The 22334-nt window shown below is 47.8% G+C and overlaps 1 protein-coding gene across 3 annotated transcripts in view; it reads left to right on the forward strand.

Annotated features, from left to right (window-relative positions):
• Positions 1 to 7743: 7743 nt before the first annotated feature.
• TRIM67 (tripartite motif containing 67) overlaps positions 7744 to 22334 on the forward strand; it is a 48519-nt gene continuing 33928 nt past the window's right edge. For 2 of the 3 annotated variants that reach the window (XM_059899379.1, XM_059899378.1), the window contains exon 1: positions 7744 to 8781. In XM_059899379.1, the coding sequence (XP_059755362.1) occupies positions 7744 to 8781 (1038 nt within the window). The remainder of the gene's footprint in view (positions 8782 to 22334) is intronic. The other variant, XM_059899380.1, reaches the window with a different exon arrangement.

Consider the following 22334-nt stretch of genomic DNA (forward strand, 5'->3'; position numbering starts at 1 on the left):
CAGCATGCAGGAATGAAAAGAGCAAAACCAATGAACAGTCAAGGCCAGAATCCAATAGAATGAGAGCAGAACAATTTCAACACCCAAAAAGAGGTGACTGAAGTATCCAATTAAACAAGGACATTACCTCAGTCCTTTGAATAAGCACATGGGTCAACCCAATCTTTTGTTTCTGAACTCCTTTCGGAACCCCTATCTTTTCTGAAAGGAAAATACAGTATCATAATATCATTAGGGTAGAGGGGTGTTTTATGGAACCCAACAGCATGAGTATAGCTGGGTCTCAGAAGCGTGCAAGGATGTGGGACCCTCAGAGGCCCTCTCTCTTTGCTGTCTCTGCATTTCTGCTTTATTCTTCACTGTTTCTATTGCTTTCTCTAGGACCACAGCACTCTTTAACTTGGGTGTTAGAGGCCCATCCAGACTCTCTCTCTGGATTTCAATTTTACATTTCAGGAAGAAAAGATTCTCTGATTGGCCTAGTCTGGTCAGGTACTACCCTTGGACTAAACAATTGTGCCTAAGTTTGGGGTCTAGTTGTAGTAACATGGCTGGTGAGAACCTACTATGGGGGTTGGGCCCCTCCTTCAGTTTTACCATCTCCCAGGCCAGTCTGTGTTGCTGTAAGGATCAGATTAGAGAATATATATGAAAAGGTGCCATGAAAATGGAAAGTACTGTTACAATTTTCATGGCTGAAATGTGTAACCATAAGGAAATATTTGAAGCCCAAATTGCTTTTGTGGTAATAATATTAGTTTCCATGCATTATAAAGATTCCCTAGATATACAGAGTCCTGTAAATTGGAATCAATTTGTTTCTTCTGAGATTCTTTTTTTTTTTCTTTTGAGATTTTATTCTAAACCTTTTGCTTGCAAAGGATGCAGTGAGAGAAGGGCAGGCTTTCCAAGAACAGGTCTCCTGATTTATAGAGAAGAAAAGTCTAGAATTGGAGTGGGCAGGGAGAGACACAGAGACAGTCATTATTTGGCATCCAAAACGTTAACAGAGGAAACTGTTAAGCACCAGTCAAGGATGTCTGAAGGGGAAAGTGGCTGGATTTTAAGTTTCCTCTATAGAATCTACCTTCCAGAAAAGAAGCCAGTTGTACACCCTGGAGAGGATGCTTTGTGTTGCTAGTGATAATTGTTCCTCATTAACTTGGCCATAAAGAAGCGGTGTGCTGTGCATAGAGGTAGATGTGCCTGCTTTCTTCTAGTTAAATGCTAATTATTTTAGACCATATGGTTCTTGGGCTGTAGATTTTTATTATTAAATTTCCTGACTCCTCTTCCATTGTAAAAAAAACAAACAAATAAACAAACAAAAGGTAACTCAAAAGAAAAATATCATAAGCTTTCATTTAAAAATGTGTTTCAGGGATTCTTACGCTTGAGATCACAGCATCTATTTTTAGCTGATAAAGCCTTAAATTCCACTCTATTTTACACTTAAAATTCAAAGGTCAAAGTAGATTGATTGTTTTACTTGTAACTTGCTGTGTTGCCCAGAGTAAATTGTTTAACTTCTTTGTGCTTTTTGAGGAAGAGAGGTAACATCTTATGTCTTGAGTGTTTCTGGGACTTTAAGCAGAAAAACCATGCTAGAGCATAAAGTAACTCATGACACAGTGTTTTTCTCTGCCTTGATGAGAGTGCATCACAGAATTTTAATTATTAATGTGTTGTTCAGATGTGTCCAAATGCTTCCCTTTTAAAAGAAAAATGGCCATGGAAAATGGAGTAACTGGGGTGACACTAGAAATTAAATATTGGGCCACTTTTCTGAGATCTGTAAGTAGTTCAGAATAGAGATGGAGGTGATCAAGGAGGAAAGAACCAAGTAGGAATAATCAGGTTAAACAGTAAGAAGATCAAGAATAAATAAAAGGGACTTCCCTGGTGGCGCAGTGGATAAGAATCCGCCGGCCAATACAGGGGACGTGGGTTCCATCCTTGGTCCAGGAAGATCCCACATGCCGCGGAACAACTAAGCCCACGAGCCACAACTACTGAGCCCGTGTGCCACAACTACTGAAGCCCGCACAGCTAGAGCCCATGCTCTGCAACAAGAGAAGCCACCACAATGAGAAGCCCACGCACCGCAATGAAGAGTAGCCCCAACTCACCACAACTAGAGAAAGCCTGCACGCAGCAAAAACGACCCAACACAGCCAAAAATAAATAAAATTAAATCTGAAAAAAAAAAGAATAAATAAAGGATATTAAGAGAAGACATGCAAGGGTGTGTGTGCGTGTGTGCACACACACACACACCCCGAAGAACAAAAACTAAATAACATATTTGAACCTCAGAATTAAACAGAGAAAATTTCCCTGTGGACCTGTTGACATCCTCTACAGGAAAAAAAAAAAATTACTTCCACCAGAATTTTTCAAGGAAGTTTATGGGGATGGATATTCTTGAACTGAAAACCAGTCAGTTGGTCCACAAAAATGGATAACTTAGTCAGAGCCAGACAATGGCAGAGGAAAAACACCCGGGAAACAAGATAGACACGATCCCAATCCTTGAGGCGCTTCTTGTCTAAAGGAGAGAGATACATAAACAAAAATAGCGGTCAATGATAGGGCTACAGAGGAATAATACAGGGTACTTCCAGGAGCTAACCTGGAGGGTGGGGGAGCCTGGGAAGGCAGAGAATTGCATGTCCAATGGCCCTGGGTGAGAAAATGTTACTGAATCCAAGCTTGCTCTGCTCACCGCATGACAGGCCAATAATCGGAGATGAGGTGTTGAGGCAAGGAATACGACTTTATTCGGAAAGCCAGCAGACTGAGAAGACGGCAGACTAGTGTCTCCAAAGAACCATCTCATTGGGGTCTGGATGCCAGCTTCTTTTATAGAACAGAGAGGGGGAGGAAGTGAGGAAGTAAAGTAAAAAGGCCATTAGTCTTGCAAAATATCTCCTGGAATGGCCACCCTCGGGGAGGGGATATGTTAATTTCTTCTTTTCTGCAGGCATCCACAGGTGGACAGGGTCTGATTGTCTCCCTGTGAGCTGAACAGAGCCACTTTAGTAACATTCAGGTGGAGGGGCAGGGTTCCCTGAGGCAGGCCATTATGTATGCCAATAGCTATAGACAATATCCTTTTAGTGATTATAGTAACAAAAAGCAATGAAGAGCAAAGGTTAAAGTAAAAGAAACAGATCCAACATGGAGTCAGATTTTGTTCTTCCCTGTTACAGAAAGGGAGCATGGACTTCTGCATTCCTGAGCTCCCCTAGACTGTCCACCAGTAACTGTGAGGGAAGTCCTCATTAGCAACTGTGGTTTAAAGGAAAATGTTTTGAACTTGAAGTCAGACCAGTTCTAGATCCACCATTAAAAGCTGTAAGATCTTGAACTTCCTCATCTCAGTTTCCTTGTCTGTAAATTGGAAATAATAAAATATTTCCATGATTCTAAGTGATTGGAAGCTGCATTATCAATTTAATAAGAAATTTTCAAGGTAAGCATGGAGAGAGAAGTATGTGTCAATTGTAGTATACGTCCCGATTTCAGCAACATTAAAATGTAAAAATACGTACATCATAAAATTAAGAAAATACGGTGATCTTCCAGAGTTGTTGTGAGGATTAAATGAGATTATATACAAGAATATAATTTCACACTGTGCTGTGGACTGAATGTCTGCATCCCCCAAAATTCATATATAGAAATCCTAACCACCACTGTAATATATTAGGAAGGGGGGCCTTTGGGGGGTCCTTAGGTCATGAGGGTGGCTCCCTTGTGAGTGGGATTAGTGCCCTTGTAAGGAGAGACAGGAGAGCTTGCTCTGCCCTCCCTCTCTCCACGTGAGGATACATAAAGAAGGCAGCTGTCTGGCACCGAGGAAGTGTGTTCTCACCAGACACCAGACCTGCCAGTGCCTTGATCATAGACTTCTCAGCCTCTAGAACTGTGAGAAGTAAATTCAGTTGTTTAAGCCACCCGGTCTATGACATTTTTGTTATAGCAGCCTGAACAGATGAGGACACACTGTCAAGTCCTACGATGGAAGTATTATTACTTGCCTCACCATCTCCATGAGGCCCAGACATTAATAAAATACTAATGACTTGGAAAAATGGATATGCCATTCAATCTTGGGATCAAATTTCTTTGTGAGAGTCATTTTTATTAAGGAGGTTATATCATTCTTTTTTTTTTTTTTAATTTTATTTAATTATTTATTTATTTTTGGCTGTGTTGGGTCTTCATTTCTGTGTGAGGGCTTCCTCTAGTTGCGGCAAGTGGGGGCCACTCTTCATCGCGGTGCGCAGGCTTCTCACTATCGTGGCCTCTCTTGTTGTGGAGCACAGGCTGCAGACGCGCAGGCTCAGTAGTTGTGGCTCACGGGCCTAGTTGCTCCGCGGCATGTGGGATCTTCCGAGACCAGGGCTCAAACCCGTGTCCCCTGCATTAGCAGGCAGATACTCAACCACTGCGCCACCAGGGAAGCCCTATCATTCTTAACAACTACTAATATGCAGAGACTTTTAGAACTAAAAGGAAATTTATAGTTCAATGAATTCTATCCTTAAATTTTATAATAGAAAAAAACTGAGGATCAGAGAAGTAAGATTGCTTTTCTGTATACATATGGTACATGACTCAGTTGGGACAGAAAGAGGGCTTTTTATGGACGATGTTGACAACCATTTGTGATTATGGCTATGGTGAACTATTGGAATTGCTATGTAACCTCAGCTCCTACACAGCAGCTGAAGGATGCCAATCCCCCCAGTGAGCAATGCCTTAGCAACAGTGCGGTACAAGGTTAAGCTGATTTAGGGGGATTGGGGATGATTTAGGGGGATGAGATTGGGGAGGATGGGATGGGGGCAGGTGGGAAAGGCATAGGTGGAGAATTCTTAAGTATTAGATTAGCTTCCTCCCCATGGGAAACAAAATCATGCTCAGCCTGAGCGACAGAGTTGCTGGAATTGTCGGTCCTTCTGTACAGGGGTATTTCCATCCCCCTCCAGGAGCCCTTCCCCACCCTCACCTCACCACCCCCACCCCCCAAGCAGTCTGAAAATGACAAAGCAGAGGAGGTCTCTCAGACACATGACCACTGGTTGGGGTGGGGAGTGAGGCATGTCTGTTCACAGTAGAACCATAAGAGGTTATTATTTTCTTTGTAGTCACCAGGAACGCTGAGTTGGGCTGGGGTGAGTGACGACACTGCTAGCATCACAAGAAGTGCATTTGTGAATGATTCAATCACATACCTACCTACACCCATGTGTCCCCCCACCCCTCCCCCCACCCCGGCCCTCCTCAGCAGTGTAGCAACGCTATAGCAGCTCTCTTGAAGGCTTATCAAAGCACCGCAGGCAGGATGCAGCATATTGTGGCTTTATCTATAGAAGGCAGATTAGGACGGGGTTGTCACCATCCGCCATCTGGGGATACTGACGCCTGGTTACATCATTGTTCTAAGCTCCCTGCAGATGACGAGAAGTCCGGTCAGGTCTTTTAACTCTGTGTTGCTCTATCTGGCACGCGGTTGGCCTGCTCTTCAACTTCAGGACAAACTGGAAACAGGCTGCCCAACAGTGGGCAAAGCTGAACTGAACAGTCACAGGATTTTAGAGCAGGAAGCCGGGTCTGCAATCTGTGTTTACTGCGGCTTCGTTGAGTTCTCAACACAGAAGTATCATTGCAACCCTCGCTGACAGATGCAGGATCAGAGACTAGGAAAGCGCAGTCAGACCGCTCAGGGTGGGGGGACTGGTTCGTGAAGGAGCTGAGATTCCCACCCGGGATCCTGCCTCGCAGAGTTCTGTCAGGGCCGCGTCAGCACGCCTCTCCCCCAGGGGTCCCCCTGCGCGCGGCCCCGTCCCCAGGGGCCCTGGGGCCTCCCCAGGGCTGCGGCTCCGCGCCCGGCGCGGCGGCGCCTCCCTGGCCTTTGTTTGAGTGCCGGAGAGCCCGAGAACAGAGAGAGGCGTGACTTCAATATTCCTGTGGTTTTTAAGCAAGCGATTGCCTAACCTGTGTCTGTCTGACGCCGGCGTGAAGCGTCCGTAGGCAGAGCCGGCTGCGCTGCGAGCGCTTCCCTGGGCGCGCGCGGCCTCCCCACCCACCCTTCCCCGCACACCAAGCAGCCAGGGCCGCGGGTGGGAGGCTCTCCTCGTGCCTGGCGTGGCGGAATGTGGAGATCTTTTTCATTCATAAAACGAACATCCCCGCTCGCTGCCTTCCCGCCGGCCTCACGCCGCCCCATCCGCGGCCGGGCAGGCCTGGGTCCCGGGAATCTGCTCCGAGGGCCAACGGGCCTAAAGTGGCCCGTTTTCGCGTTCCGCCGGGAAGCCCCATTTTATAAACCCCGTGTCGTGTCCTCCCTCTGCAGAGACGACTGACATGGATCGCGGAGGGGCACTCTCGACTGAAGAGACGAGATGGCTTGTGGTTCAACCCACAAATAAAACCTCACCCTTTGACTTCAGGCTGTCCGACATTTTGTGGCTTGCACTTTTTGGAGCGACGGCCAATTGTGCTACCTCTCCCTTTGTAAACAACCGACTTTCTAGGTCCCTGTTGTTCCCCTTTTATGGTGGTAGGTGGAAGCAGGGGAGTGGGCGGGAGAGATGCTGGCAGGGGCGGGGCGGGACAGGTCGCTGTGCTAATTCAGGATGCAGTCTCCATCCAAATAACAGCTTGCTTTTAACAGTGATCCTCTCTGCGAACCCTTAACATCGCCCCAGGACTCCCCTAGCAGCGAGAGGCGAGCCCTCATTCGCCGAGCGGGCCCCTCCTCGCTCCGCCTTCCTTCCGCCCCACCACTACTCTCGGCCCTGGAAATTACAACTCCTCGGCGCGCGGCGCCGGGAGGAGGCGGCGGCGGCGGCGGCACGGGGACCGGAGGGCATTCCCGAGCCAGCCGGGCGCTCGCCCTCCGCCCGCGGGCTGCCGCGTCGCGCGGCCAAGGTCAGAGGCGCCGCGGGAGCCGCAGCGGCGAACCGGAGCAGCGGGGCCGTCCTGGCCGCGGAAAGAAGGCCCCAGGGCGCGTTCGGCCCGCGTCGGCAGCGGCCGGAGAGGGAGGCGAGAGAAGGTCTCCGGGCCGGCGGGGCCCCCCGAGGTAGCCGCGGGAGCAGAGGCCCGGGCAGGTGAAGGCCCCCGGGCCCGCGAGGGCGGAGATCGGGCTCCCGCTTCGGCTGCCAGGCGCTGTCCGCCGCCTCGTGGTGCTGAACCCAGCCCCACGGCCAAGAGGCCTGGTCGCCGGCCGTCTCACCTACAGATCGCCCGGACTGGGGGTGGCCACCGGCCAGGGCAAAAGGGGCCCCTGGGCAGCTGCCCACTGCAACCGAGGGGCTGAAACAGGAGAGCCAGCGAACCTCAGCCTGGCAGCCGGTCCTGATGTGGAGGGGAGACGCGCGCAGCAGCCGGCGGCGGCGCTGGTGCTGATTCATCCCCTAAAGCATCTCGCAGGCCACCGCGAGGGCAGCCGACCAGCTCCGGACTCTGGCCGCAGGTTGAAGCCGCTGGTGCAGGAGCCTCGCGGGCAGGAGGTGAGGACCCGCCCTCCTTCCTCTTGCCCCCAGTCGTCTGTGGGCGGTGGCCCCGGGACAGAGAGAGGGGCGTGCCCCCGGCTTGGGAAGCAGTCATGACCGTGTGATGCGCCCGCCTCCCCTCTCACTGGCGCTAAGCACGCTTGTTCGCCTCTGCCCGTCTCCGGGGCTTGGGCCGTTCCACCCTCCGCCCCGAGCCGCTCTCTCCGCCGGCGCAGCGATGGAGGAGGAGCTGAAGTGCCCCGTGTGCGGCTCGCTGTTTCGGGAGCCCATCATCTTGCCGTGCTCCCACAACGTCTGCCTGCCTTGCGCCCGTACCATCGCGGTGCAGACCCCGGACGGTGAGCAGCACCTGCCCCCGCCGCTCCTGCACTCCCGGGGCTCAGCGCTGCCCGCAGGCGCCGCCGCCGCCGCCGCGCCCGCTCCGGACCACGAGACGCCGGCTGGCCCGGCCTGCGGCGGCGGCGGCGGCGGCGGCGGGAGCGCAGCCGGCGGCGACCACGCGGACAAGCTGAGCTTGTACAGTGAGACAGACAGCGGTTACGGCTCGTACACCCCGAGCCTCAAGTCCCCCAACGGGGTTCGTGTGCTGCCCATGGTGCCCGCGCCGCCCGGCTCCTCGGCCGCCGCCGCCCGGGGCGCCGCCTGCTCCTCGCTCTCCTCGGCCTCCTCGAGCTCCATCACGTGCCCGCAGTGCCACCGCAGCGCCTCCCTGGACCACCGCGGCCTGCGCGGCTTCCGGCGCAACCGACTGCTCGAGGCCATCGTGCAGCGGTATCAGCAGGGCCGCGGGGCCGTGCAGGGGGCGTCCGCAGCCGCTGCCGTGGCCGTGTGCCAGTTGTGCGACCGCACCCCGCCCGAGCCGGCCGTCACGCTCTGCGAGCAGTGCGACGTGCTCTACTGCGCTGCCTGCCAGCTCAAGTGCCATCCATCCCGGGGACCCTTCGCCAAGCACCGCCTGGTGCCGCCGCCGCCGCAGCCGCCGCGCGCGCCCGCCGAGGCCGCCTCTGCGTCTCCAGGCGCCGCCCAGGGCGCCCCCAGCGCCGGCGGAAGCTGCAAGAGCCCGGGTGCCAGCGGCGCCGGAGCGGCGGGGGGCGGCGCGGCCCGCAAGTACCCTACGTGCCCTGACCACGAAATGGAGAACTACAGCATGTACTGCGTGAGCTGCCGAGCCCCGGTGTGCTATCTGTGCCTGGAGGAGGGCCGGCACGGCAAGCACGAGGTGAAGCCGCTGGGGGCCATGTGGAAACAGCACAAGGTGAGCGCCCGCTGGGCAGGGCGTGGGGCGCGGACGCAAAGAAAAGGGCGCTCCCCTTCGTTAAATAAGCTCCAAGTACTCTGAGCTGAGCGTTGGAGATGGGAAGGGCATGGAAGGATGACACCCTAGGTCCCCTCCCGCCTGAGGCTTTATGATTCCACGCAAAAGTGGTCTAGAATGCAGAAGCAGGACTCTTGCACTCCCAAAATTGACCAATAAATTACCTTGAGGGCCCCTCTGGATTTATGACACCCAGGGCCCCCTTCCTCCCTCTAAAAAGTTCATATATTTTTTTTTTCTTTTCTTTTTTTATAAGTGCAAGTGTTACCACCTGCTTGCAGGAAAATGTCTGATGCCACCCATGCTTGGTTAATCTTCTCTGAAGGCAGGAAGGGTTCTATCCCAACCCTCAGTGAAGGGATACACTATCTCCATTAGAGCAGAATTCCCATCAGCTTCTAAAGCAGAAAGTTTCCTACTCTCTCAGCTAGTCTCTGGCACTTTCTAACCCCAGAATGCCTCTCAGCTTAAAGGGAAGATGTAATTCTTCATGCGCCTTATCTGAGACTTAAGGCATGTGCCCTGTTAAGAAGGGAACATCATTCCCCCTGAGAGACCTTCTCTTACTGGCACTCCGGGTGGCAGGAGTGTGGTGGAGTAAGCACCTAGTAAGGCAGCCGGGCGCACTCATCTGCTGCAGGCTGCTGTGGGCCATCTTTCCAGGGACTTGCCTGGAGGTGCCACCTCCCAAGTGGGAAGGAACAGCTGCTACAGGCAACTCGCACACACCTGTGGTTGCCAGTGTATCCTCATAGCTGACCCAGAAGGAGAGAAACCTTCAAAATCAGGTCAGGCCCTCGATCAGACCCCAAGGCAAGAGTGGGGTCAGCTTTTCTAACATTCACCTTGATTTCCTAATCAAAGGCCAGGCCGTGCAACTGGACTCACTACCGAGGTCAGTGATCCGGGTCCCTTGTTCAAGAACTCCAACTGCAAATTTGGACGCTTATCATTCAGTATCCTCTTTCCAGTAAACTCTTAACCCCACAAAGAGGCAGGAGATCTCCAAAGAGCCCAACAGGAAGTATGTATTCCGACTGAGGAGGAAAGACACGGGAAAGTAAGGCAACTTGCCATATGAGAGCATATCATCCAACTGGAAACGGACAAAAAGGGGAGCATAGATGGGAGGAGAAGAAGGGACCAACCATTCATACTATAGATTTATTACATACAGTTACTGTATAATTTCTGCTACAACATGCCTGTTGTTACTGTAACTCAACATTTTCAAACAAAAAAATTAGGAAAGAACAAATGAGGAACACTTCAGAAATCACCCTGGAGAGGGAAATTTGCATAGTAGGTCAGAAAAGGGCGATCTGGAGTCAAATCCCTAATTCTAGAACAGTGGTTCTCATTTGGGAACAATTTCACTCCCCCTCCAGGACATTGCCAATGTCTGGAGACAACTTTGGTTATCCCACTTAGGAGTTGCTACTGGCATCTAGGGGTAGAGGCCAAGGAGGCTGCTACAGGGCACAGAAAACCTCCAGCAAAACAATAACCCAGAAAAATATCAACAGTGCCTCTGACAGAAACCCTGTTGTAAGTTACACAGACCTGGATCCAAATCTCAGCATTCGTAATTTACTTGCTGTAAGCGTTGAGGCACAATTTTAAGCCCACTGAATAATATCTAACTCAGATAATTGTTGTTGGGCGTAAGTATAATGCTGTATGTTTAGCCTCTAGCACAGTACCCAACTCACAGTAACCAATATGTATTATTTATCATTATTATTATTATAGTCCTAATACTTAACACCACCAAACTTGCAGAAAGCTATAGGGCAGCAGCAAAGAGCACTTATTTGACCTCAGGGACTTGGTAACCTGGAGAACACAGGAGGTGGTAGTGTTTATGTTGAGTCCTAAAATAGCTTGGAGCTAAATGAGAATGTCTGCTGAGTGAGTTAACATTCATATGACATTTTGTTGCATATTGCTTCAGGGTAATTGTAGCTGCCTTGCTTATTTCATCTTTCAAGTGAAGAGAGTCGTTTTACAAATAAAGAACTCTTTTGCAAAGAGGCTGTGATCAATTACCAAGACAAGGTTCACATTCAGAGTTTCCGAGCTGGTAAATTTTCACAGCCTAGAAGGCTAGAACTAATTCTGGGTGTTGCCACCCAAACTTTTAGACTTAGCAAAGAGTGGAAACCAAAACGAGTTGAGATGAGTTTGCAGTCTTAAAAGAGATTAAGCCTCTTACCTGGAAAAGTGAGTTGGATAATGACCAAATGGTTTCAGGAACCAAGATCATGCAGGGAAAACATTGGTCATCCTTGATTTGGTGTCCACAGCAGTTTTATAACATTTCTATCTGAGGAAATATGGAAAGATATGTGATATTTGCTCAGTAGAGTGTGGGAAACATATCTGTGGGAAACACAGCTATGCAGAATCTAAATGTCTCAATTTAATGCCACATCTTCAGGGAACTAAGACATCCTCCTAGGTCCAGAAGGAATTCTCTGAGATACTTTTGTGAAAAGCTGTTTTCAAGAGTGAGAAGAAGTTCTGCTGTTCTCTTTCAGCAGGTGCTGTTTTTCTACAGAAAGGGAAATCATTCAGTGCTTCTTAATGAGCATCTCAACTAGGGGCTCAGATCAAAAGATAACAGAGGGGGCTTCCCTGGTGGCGCAGTGGTTGAGAATCTGCCTGCTAATGCAGGGGACACGGGTTCGAGCCCTGGTCTGGGAAGATCCCACATGCCACGGAGCAGCTGGGCCCGTGAGCCACAACTACTGAGCCTGCGCGTCTGGAGCCTGTGCCCTGCGACGGGAGGGGCCGCGATAGTGAAAGGCCCGCGCACCGCGATGAAGAGCGGTCCCTGCACCGCGATGAAGAGTGGCCCCCACTTGCCTCAACTAGAGAAAGCCCTCGCATGAACCGAAGACCCAACACAGCCAAAAATAAAATAAAATAAATAAATAAAGTAGCTATAAAAAAAAAAAAAAAAAAACAGAGGGAGCCTTGATGGACCGTTTGGTCTTGCTTTGTGGGCAGGCGTCTAGACCACCATTGTGAGCTGTGAAGGTGACTACTTTTGAAAGATAAACTAGAGCACTCAATTTCACACTCCCACCAGGGCAGTTTAAGTTCTTTAGTAAAACTTAAAAGTCTCTGGATTTTGTTGTTGTTGTCATTGTCGTCGTCTAAAAATCCCAGGAGCCATGACAAAGCTTGGTACACTACCAGAACGAGAATCAGGACAGAAATATTTCCCTAACATCCCTATGACTGGAGAAGCCTTAAACAAAGCTTTAATTCTTCTCTAGCGTGACTGGAGCTTGCCATCTAATTAGTGATTCTTGGGGAGAGAGACATGTAAGTGACACTGAAATCTGCTTTGAAACAAGATTGATTATCACTTTTCAAAAAAAGTGTAAACACACTGCTATATTTAAAATGGGTAACCAACAAAGACCTACTGTACAGCACAGGGAACTCTGCTCAATGTTATGTGGCAGCCTGGATGGGAGGGGAGTTTGGGGGAGAATGGATACATGTATATGTATGGCTGAGTTCTTTTGCTGTGCACCTGAAACTATCACAACATTGTTAATTAGCTATACTCCAATATAAAATAAAAAGTTTAAAAAAAAAACAGTGTAAACACTTTAGGTCTTGGCTAAACACATTTTTAGATGATTCTCCTGGAAGAGGATTAATAATTTCAAAGAATTTCTGATGTGAAGAAACTATACGTTGTGAAAGGTAGGACAGGGAAGGGAAGCTTTCCATGAGTGCTTTTGTCTTTTTGCCTATTGATTGTGGAATTCCAATTTTCCTGAAACCAGAAGGAGAGGGTCACTGTGGGATGTACCTCTTCCTAGTGTGACATGTCACAGAATGTCAGCAACCACTGTAATTCCTGCTGGGTGCAGGACTCTGAATTAAAAACGGTTAAAAGTTGATTCTTGAACTGAGGAAGGGACAGCTCGATAAGCCTTTCTTCAAAAGTCTTTTGAGAACCATGGACAATAGAATAGAATCAAAACAAAAATCTCATTGTACCCCAAGATTACTGTTCCCAATGAGTCAGCACTTCACAAGAGCAAAGGAGATAGTGAGGTCTGAAAATCACGGGAAAGCCAGGACTTCAGGTTACTCCCATGCCCCAGGGATCTGCCAAAGGACACTTGGCTTCTCAGCAGCCTGGTCCTACCTTATTTTATCAAAGAGATAAAGAAAGGCTTTTAGCCTTTAAAGCCTCAGAGGAAAGACTTCCTCCATTAAAAGAGATAACACATAAATGCCCAAAGCAGAACGTGTAATCATAACTGTATACGATCATAAGTATACTTATTCGAATATTTGTAGTACATTATAACACAGGGAATAGATGCTCTTTGTGAAGAATTAGAATTACAGAGGTAGAGATGTAGAAATTAAATATCATCCCCAAATTCCAGTTTGCAGAGAAAAAACATTTCTAACATTTTGGAGTTTTTTCTTCTAGAATTCTATTGTATATTTATTTTGTAACTGTCTTTCTTTTTTTCCTTTAATAATACAGTACAAATATCTTTCATGTCAATTAATGAACATCATTTTGGATGGCTGCATGCCATTCCATTGTAAGGATTTTTTATTTTACTTGATCCACACCCTGATGCTGGACTTCATCTAGGTGTTTTCAGTCTTTTGCTGTTAGGAGCATTTTTCAAGTTAAATCCATGCCTTTATTCTTAATAATCTCCTCAGGTTAAGTTTCTGAATATGGAGTTGCTATATCAAAGGAGAACTGTCTTTCTGACAGTCTGATTAACGTTGCCAAATTGCCTCCCAAAACGTTTATACCTATTTTTTCTCCCAAGAGCAAAATTATATAAAAAATTAAAAATTCATGTAAACAGGGACCATTGGGGAAAACAATAAGGTGGGTTGCCTTGTTTCTAGTAATAACTGTTTGCTACTTTCATTACATTATTGTTAGAACTATTTTTAAAAAGAGGATCACAAGTATCTAGATTTTTATATTTTTAACTACCAGTTAGTGATCTGCCTTCCCTCAAAAATTGGTTTAATAGGCGTAACTAGTGCCTAAATAGCCCCTTTTGGATTTTAAGGCCCCTGAAAAGACCAAGCTTTCAGGGCCCATCTAAGGCACTTTTTAAAAAATTTTTTTATTTCTTTATTTTTATTTTTGGCTGCATTGGATCTTCATTGCTGCGCACAGGCTGTCTCTAGTTGCGTCGAGCAGGGGTGGGCGGGCTTCTCATTGCGGTGGCTTCTGTTGTTGCAGAGCACGGGCTCTAGGTGCGCGGGCTCAGTAGTTGTGGCACGCGGGCTTAGTTGCTCCTTGGCATGTGGGATCTTCCCAGACCAGGGCTTGAACCCGTGTCCCCTGCATTGGCGGGGGGATTCGTAATCACTGGGCCACCAGGGAAGGCCCTAAGGCACTTTTGAGTGGGGTTTGAACGGGGAAAAAGAGGGTTAGGTAGAGAGAAATGTTTGGCAAAAATCTTCTGGAAGGTCTGAAGTCTCCATCTCTGGCTAATCGCTGCAAGCCGAGAGTTGCTAAGCAAATCCATCAGGGCCCTCAGAGCATGTGGCATGGAAATATGCACAATCTGAGTGGAAGCCTGGATTTTTTTGAGATGTTGAATCCTTCACCAACTCTGAAGCTCTGGGCAATGAAGTGCATAGGCTGACTTCTGTTCCGTCTGCCCCTGAGAACCAATGGCAATTCTGCTTAGACCCCTAGAAACATAAGCTGACTCCAATAAGTAGAGGCTGCCGCATCTTCTGAAACCACCCTCTGTGTTAACATCACCACTGTCTTTAAAGCCACCGGGGCTGTAGCCTGCCTTGTGCTTGGATTTAATTCCAAGGAGCTCAGTAATTCAGGAACAACTATTAGAAAGAACCCCTATGTTACAAGCTTTGAAGTACATGCTTTCCTCATCGTCCCACACATCTGGAAAACAAAAAGTGGGTTTGACAGAAGGCAAGAACCCATAACTTGAATTGCTTTTCTCTTCTCTTTGAAGATTATTTATGGAGTATCAGGGTTCAGAATTGAGGAGGACCTTAGAGGTTGTGAAAGGACAACCCCATGTTACTACTGAAGAATGTGTTTCCTCGTATACGCTCTGGTGGTCACTCCACGGCTAAGGTGTTCTATTTTTAGCCTGCAGTGGGAGATCCTTTATCTGGGTCGAGATTCTTGGTGGATGGGACCTTACTTGTGGATGTCAATGAAATGGACTGTTCTAGAGGAGAGGGATCTCTCAATCTCTGAGACTGCGTAGAGGGGTCAGCAAGCTGACACACCGCCTGTTTCTGTAAATAAAGTTTTACTGGAACACAGCCGTCCTCCTTTGTTTACATTTTGCCTATGGCTGCTTTTGGCTATGGTTGCTTTCGGTAGAGTTGAGTAGTTGGGACCAGAGATCGGCAGCCTGCGAAGCCGAAAATATTTACTCTCTGGTTCTTTACGGGGAAAAAAAGAAAAATAAAAGTGCCGACTTCTAGACTAGGACCTCGTGACTCAAAGTGTGGTCCGAAGAACAACAGCAGCAGTGCCGGGAGCTCGCTGCACATGCGGACCCTTGAGACCCGCCACAGTCCTACCGACTCACGATTTGAATTTAGCAAGATCCCTAGTTGATTCAGATGGACGTTAAAGTTTGAGAAACCTTGATGGGAATGCTTTGGGGGCTCCAGGGCGCTGGGCCCAACAGTGTAACTGTGCAAGTCATCTACAGCAGTGTGAAGTGGACTCTAGGGGGTCCCGGAGGTTTGAACCAGAGTCTTAATTACTCTGGGAATCTTCGGGTTCACCAAATTCTGGGTGCTGGGAGGCAATATGGTGCTCAAAGACCACCTGACCCAGAGATGGGCAGGAACCTCTGAGGGGTGGTGGTGCTGTCTGAGCCCTCCTGGGCCAGAGTGTAGGTGACTCATGAGAAGGGAATTGTGGACAGGTGCTCTTTGCTGCTTCCCTGGGTTTAAACAGAAACGTATATACTGCTGTTTGTATCTCTGGGTTTCCTTTGGGTTTGTGTCTTCGTCGTTCTATAAAGAAGCAAAGCGGGCGCTCTGTCCACTCTTTAGGCAGTTTTAAAGGTCCTGGCCCGAGGGTGGAGGAGATTGGAACTCTCAGAGCCATGAGACCTAAAGGAGCAGGAGAAAATCCAGGCAGATATTGCGGGGCTCTCATGAATTCACCCCTCCCTGCTTGGCACTTGCCCTTCCTAGGGTAGCCTGTTTCCTAACAGAGATCGTAAATCTCAGCATCTTCCTTTTGCAGGTGAGGAACATGAGGCCAAGGGGCTTGCTACAGTTGCACTGCAATTTGTGAAATGATTCCGTAAAAACATGATCGATTCTTCCCTTGTACGTTTTGATTAACTATAAAAATAACAGAATGCTCTGTGTATCTGAACAAAAACAGGTGCCTACAGCATTCCCTAAAGAGTAATTAGGAATGAAAAAAATATAGGATTAGCGGACACCTAGTCTAGAAAGTGGGGACAGAGAGTGGGGCAACAACCCCTCCCTTATTCATCTGAGATGGGCAGCAGAAAAGGAGATAAAAGGGTGAGGAGGACACAATTCATCTTGTTTGGAGCAAATAGGATAAAAGAACTTGAGTGCTGGAGGGAATCTAAAAGATCAAATAGCTCTGTCTCTTCATTTTTCATGTGGCTGCAGAGGGAAGAAGTGGTTTGCAGGGAAGGGTAGGCAAGGATCCACAAGGGACAGAAGGAGGGAGGTGAGGGAGTTGGAAGGGGTCTAAATGACAGATGTAACAGACTGGAATCTGGACCCCTCCAGCAGGAGGGTCTGGGCCTTGGTCACATGTCATCTGAAAAATCTATCCAGACTGTGCATAGTTTAAAAAAAATAGGTCAAGGTTGTGTTAGGAAATTTTGGCAAATATTTGTGCTTATCCAATCTCCCAGTTCTTCCTAATCGTTTGATTCTGGGTGATATCTATAAAACCAAGAAACCAATAAAATATGAATAATCATAAATGACAGTTCTCTTTAAAGCAGAGAATTGTGGCTTACATCTCTCCATAAATAACGTGTTACCAAATGTCTGGCAACCTATCAGCTGAGCTGTATACCCACATGACTAAAAGTCAGGTCTAGCACTCACTGAGGATAACTTAAAAACTGATGATGTCTCTTGACCTGTAAGTCATTTCCCTGAGCTTGTGCCGCTAATGAGTATTTATTCTTCAATCGACCTAATTCCTTATTCAGTCAACACTTAAATCTTCAATGCCGGTATCCTACCAGGCACCATTGTAAGCACCAAGGCCATGGAAGGGCATGTTCTTTTCCCTCAAAGAACAGAGATCTAGTCACAAGAGAGAGAAAATCAACACGTGCATAAACAAGTAAATAAACTGGAGAATTTCTGATAGTAATAAGTACTACAATGGAAGTAAAATAATGTGATAAAAAGCAGTTGGGCAGACTTCTTCAGGGGGAAGGTTGGAAAAGCAAGACTTGAAGATTGGCTGAGAAGTAACCAGCCCAGCACAGTTCTGAAGGCAGCTCGCTTCACAGGGAGAGCAAGAACCGAGAACGAGAGTTGGGGGACACCCACTGTGTTTGAAGGACAGAAACGTGCCTTTGGAGGACAATGAAAAAGGTGGATAAGGTGCAGGAGCAGAGACACAGGCAGGGTCCAGAGGACACAGGGCCTGGCAGGCCACAGGGAACAGATGGGATTTTATGGTAAATGCAAAGAGAGGTGACTAGAGGACTTTAAGCTGGGGAGCGATGTTTATTTTTTTATATATATATATATATTTTAAATTTATTTATTTGGTTGCACTGGGTCTTAGTTGTGGCACGTGGGCTCCTTAGTTGTGGCATGCAAACTCTTGGTTGCAGCACGCATGTGAGATCTAGTTCCCTGACCAGGGATCGAACCTGGGCCCCCAGCATTGGGAGCGTGGAGTCTTAACCACTGTGGCACCAGGGAAGTCCCCTATTTTTTAAAAGATCTTTTTGACTGCAGTTGGAAAATGTGTGGTAGGGGGACAAGAGTAGGGGAAGAAAGACCACTTCCTAGGCTATGAGAGTCACTTGGGCTATAAAGACGGGGACTTGAACTAGGAGGGAAGCAGCAGGAATGGAGAGAAGTGTATGCATTCACATGCTGCTTGGGGTTCTCTGAGCTTCTTGGACTGTGGTCTGATGTCTTTTATTATTTTTGGAAACTTTTCATCTATTATCTCCTCCGATGATTCTTTTGCTCTGCCCTCTCTCTCTCATACTTCTGGGATTCCAATTACACGTATGTTACATTGTTTGATATTGTTCCACCGTTCTTGGATGCTCTGTTCTTTTTCCTGTAGTCATTCCTTTTGTCTCTGTTACAGTTTCATTCATTTCTATTGACCTCTCTTTAAGTTCACTGATTCTTTCCTAGGCTGTGTCAAGTCAACAGATTAGTCCCTTTCCATCTTCTCCGTTGTCCTGCCCCTTCCCCAGCAATAGGAAGCCTTGAATGGTCTGGACCCATGAGTGTTTCCTGCATCTTCTCCGGGAAGATTGGGTTTTTTCTTTTCCCTATCTCCAGCCACGTGGGGTCTTCACTTTGCTCGGCAGGGAGGGGGGAGGGACAGGATTTGCTGCTTGTCCCCAGTGGCTTAAGGTTTTTGTTCTGGAGGGGATAAGGGTCCTGGTAGGGCTTTGTACTTTCCTGTGGTGACTGTCACATCTCTCCTTCAAGCCAGCTCTGGGATGCAAATGTTTCCCTTTTTTAACCTCATAGACACTTTAGATTGTGCAAATGGTCAGGTTTCACTTTTCTCTTTGGCCGCTAAAATGCTTAGAGCCAAATATTTTGTGTGTGCACGATGGATGTAATTATGTTATAAATTTTGAGCCTCATTTCTGCCTCCATTTTATGCTCCCACCCTTGTTTTTCTTTCTTTTAAGTTATGCAATCTTGAATTCTATAGACCCTTGCAAGCTGCCTTAAATCCCTTTTGAACTAACTAGGTTAATAAATAAATGAGTCGCCTGCTTGAATAAAACCACAGGGAACAAGAAACTTCTGGAAAACCTCATTAAAATAGTCCCCTACTGGGACTTCCATGTTGGTCCAGTGGGTAAGACTCTGCACTCCCAATGCAGGGGGCCTGGGTTTGATCCCTGGTTGAGGAACTAGATCCCACACGCATGCCACAACTAAGAGTCCGCATGCTGCAACGAAAATCCTGAGTGCCGCAGCTAAGACCCGGCGCAGCCAAAATAAATAAACAAATAACAATAATAAAAAGAAAGATAGTCCCCTACTTCTGAGCAGTGCCCGATCACTGTTACAAAAGCTAAATACTGTTTGAAATGTTCAGATCAAGAAACAGGGGCTTTCCCAGTCACTGGGACACATGACTGCTCCCTTCTCCCTTTTAGTCCCTTATAATAAAGAAACTCCAAAATGACTGTGTCTGGTCTTCACAGCAGGATCATGTGTCCTGGTTCACATCTTTCATGTGAATATCACCACATACCTCAGTTTGTTTTGAGGGTGTGATTATCACCTCTCAAACCGGCTTCCTGTACACGTATTTGCAGCTTATCACTGATGAATATTTGTCCTTCACACAGCCCAGCAGGGTTCCACCCCTGTAGCTTGTTGGGAATATGAAGATGTTCAGAAGGGAAGTCAGGGCACGTTAAGGCCAGAAGACCCTGCTGAGGGGTGTCAGGAACCACAAGAGCTTTGAGATTTTTGCCTGTGTGCAAGCTAACACATGCTCTTGCCACAGTTCATGGATGTGGGCAGGAGACGTGAGACTCCTGGGTCAGAGTTGGAGGACGGTTTTATCACTCACAGCAGCAGCAGCAGTCAGAGAATCAGCACGTCTGTGCCAGTTCCCCGAGCCCAGTTCCCCCAGGGTGATGTGAAGAGAGCCAGATGACACCCACACACACAGTAGGTTGCATTACGGAAGAGGAACCTGAGCTCAGGGAAGCTGAATCTTTTGTAAAATGCAGTAAGCACCGAGCTCTTTGCTCCAGAGGGAGACAGCAAGTCCAGTTTCCAAGGTCGTTTATGCAGACATCTTTGGAAAGATAGCCAGAACAAAGAGCAATCAGTGCCTCGCTGACAACACTTGTAAAAACCCAAGAGACCAAAGTTATCTTCCAACAGGAAGATTAAATCAAAATGCAGGTAGTTCCTCAAGTGATTTCTGCTTGTATACATTATGGGTAACTTCTCCAAGCTCCTCTGGTTCTGCGAACTCCTTGCTTCGGTTGGGGTACACAGACCTCGGGGTTTTCCTGGATGGTGTGATGGTGATGGTGGTGAGGAAGGTGGTGGAATGTCTGTGGTGTGGGCCACAGGAAGTATGAGGACAGCTAAGGGGGCTTTCATTCCTGAGTCCATTTGTGTCTCCTCTAGCACGTGGAAGACAGACAGCATCTCATGACTCTGTATGATGCAACTGAAACATTCCACTGGACAAGCATGCCTTGGGCACCTACTGTAACCCACAGGCTGTGCCAAGGGCTGTGGATACACTTGAAACAGGCTGCAGGGAGCTCACAGACGACTGGAGAGGATGATTTTACTCCAACCTAATGTTTGTACAGACAATATAAAAAAGTGGAATAAGTGCCATATTTGTCATGTGAATAAACTGATGAGGGACGAGAGAGGAGAAGGCAGTTAATTCCGCCTGGAGATTTGGAAGGGGAAGTGGAAAGGGTAGTGAGCGGGCGATTAAGGAGAAGATAGTGTTTGAGCTGGGGTCGTGAATGATGGGTAGGAGTTTTATTAGTTGGGAAAGAAAGGAGAGACTTAAAGGTACGGCATTGTGTGAGATGTTAAAAAAGATATTGAAAATCGAGCTCCTCCTTTCAAACAGCTTATTATCTGCTGGTCGAGCACCAGGGATGAACGTATATTCACACGAAGCAGAGGGACCTTGAGAACTGTGACACCACTTCTGATAAAAGTGAGGGAACTTGAATTACCCATCCTTTAGCATCTGAGACTCACAGAAAACATTCGGGATCTGGAGAGAGTGGTGAGAGAACGATGGAAGAAGTGGATTCCAGAAGCCACCTTTAAAGGGACAGCTAGCTTGAGAGCCTAAGAAATATTAAACGTTGGCTTCATTTAAATTTCAGTGAAGAACAGGGATAGCCTGGCTATAATCCTTTTGGAGTTCTTGTAAATTTGCATTCTTTTCCCAGGTTGTTATATTTATCCTGTTTGCCAGTAAAACCTGGCAGCAAAACCCTTTTGAACATCTCAATTTGCTTTGCTAAGTTAAGAGGAGAAGGGGGCCAAAAAAGAAGTGAGGAAACTGTATGGGAAAAGAAGGAGCAAGGCAGCGGCGGAAGGAACTTGGGAAAAGGTTGATAAAGACGGCGGTTTTGCACTGGTCATTAGCTCTAGCCTTTTAGATAGACAGGAAGGCCTGTCTGTCCATTTCCTCACAAGAAATAAAGAACAGTACCAGAGCGCAGGTAACTGGGGCTAAACCCTAAGTGTAAACGGGCGCAGAGCAGAGTCAGATCGACGGCAGGCTGCACGGAGGGCATTGGATGGAGCTGAGTTGGGTTTCAAAGTGCTGGGAGGATTTGGAGAGGTGAAAGGAGGGAGGTATCCAAACAAAAAGGAGAGTGTCCTTTTTTGTAATTTGACCATGGATAGAAAACTCTGAGACAAGTCCTCATCAGACATGACTGTCACAAAAACCATCCTATTATGGTTGCCAGTGACTGCGGTTGGCCTGATCCCAATGAAGAGGCAGTTTGGGTTACGGGTGATAAAAAAAACATCACGTGGCTTTGCCCCGTGAATGGCCTTTGTACAAGGACAAAGTCAGGATTCTGGTCCGGGGGCTTTGTGCGCCTACCATCCTATCCCAGGCTGGTTTGCTACCACTGGAACATGATCTGAATGACTCTTTGTTTTTTGTTTTTTTTTTTGCAAATACCTCTTTGAGATCCTGCTTTCAGTTTCCTTTTTTTTTTTTATAAACTTATTTTATTTATTTATTTTTGGCTGCGTTGCGTCTTCGTTGCTGCGCGCAGGCTTTTCTCTAGTTGCGGCGAGCGAGGGCTACTCTTCATTGCAGTGCGCAGGCTTCTCATTGAGGTGGCTTCTCTTGTTGCGGAGCACGGGCTCTAGGCGTGCGGGCTTCAGTAGTTGTGGCTCATGGGCTCTAGAGTGCAGGCTCAGTAGTTGTGGCGCACGGGCTTATTTGCTCCGCGGCATGTGGGATCCTCCCGGACCAGGGCTCCAACCCATGTCCCCTGCATTGGCAGGTGGATTCTTAACCACTGCACCACCAGGGAAGCCTTTGTACTCCCAGTACCCAGCAGAGCAGCTGGCACCCAGTAAGCCACAAGAAGCATCTATTTAATAAGTGAATGGTGACAACACCAAAATGTATTCTAATATCAACACCGTAAATGACTATTCCGGTGGGGTCCCTTTTAGCTTCATGGAACAGAGTGATTCATGCAGGAGGGGGCACTCCAGGGAACAGTGTG

Source organism: Balaenoptera ricei, chromosome 16 (genome assembly GCF_028023285.1).
Source record: "Balaenoptera ricei isolate mBalRic1 chromosome 16, mBalRic1.hap2, whole genome shotgun sequence".
Classification (NCBI taxonomy): Eukaryota; Metazoa; Chordata; class Mammalia; order Artiodactyla; family Balaenopteridae; genus Balaenoptera; species Balaenoptera ricei.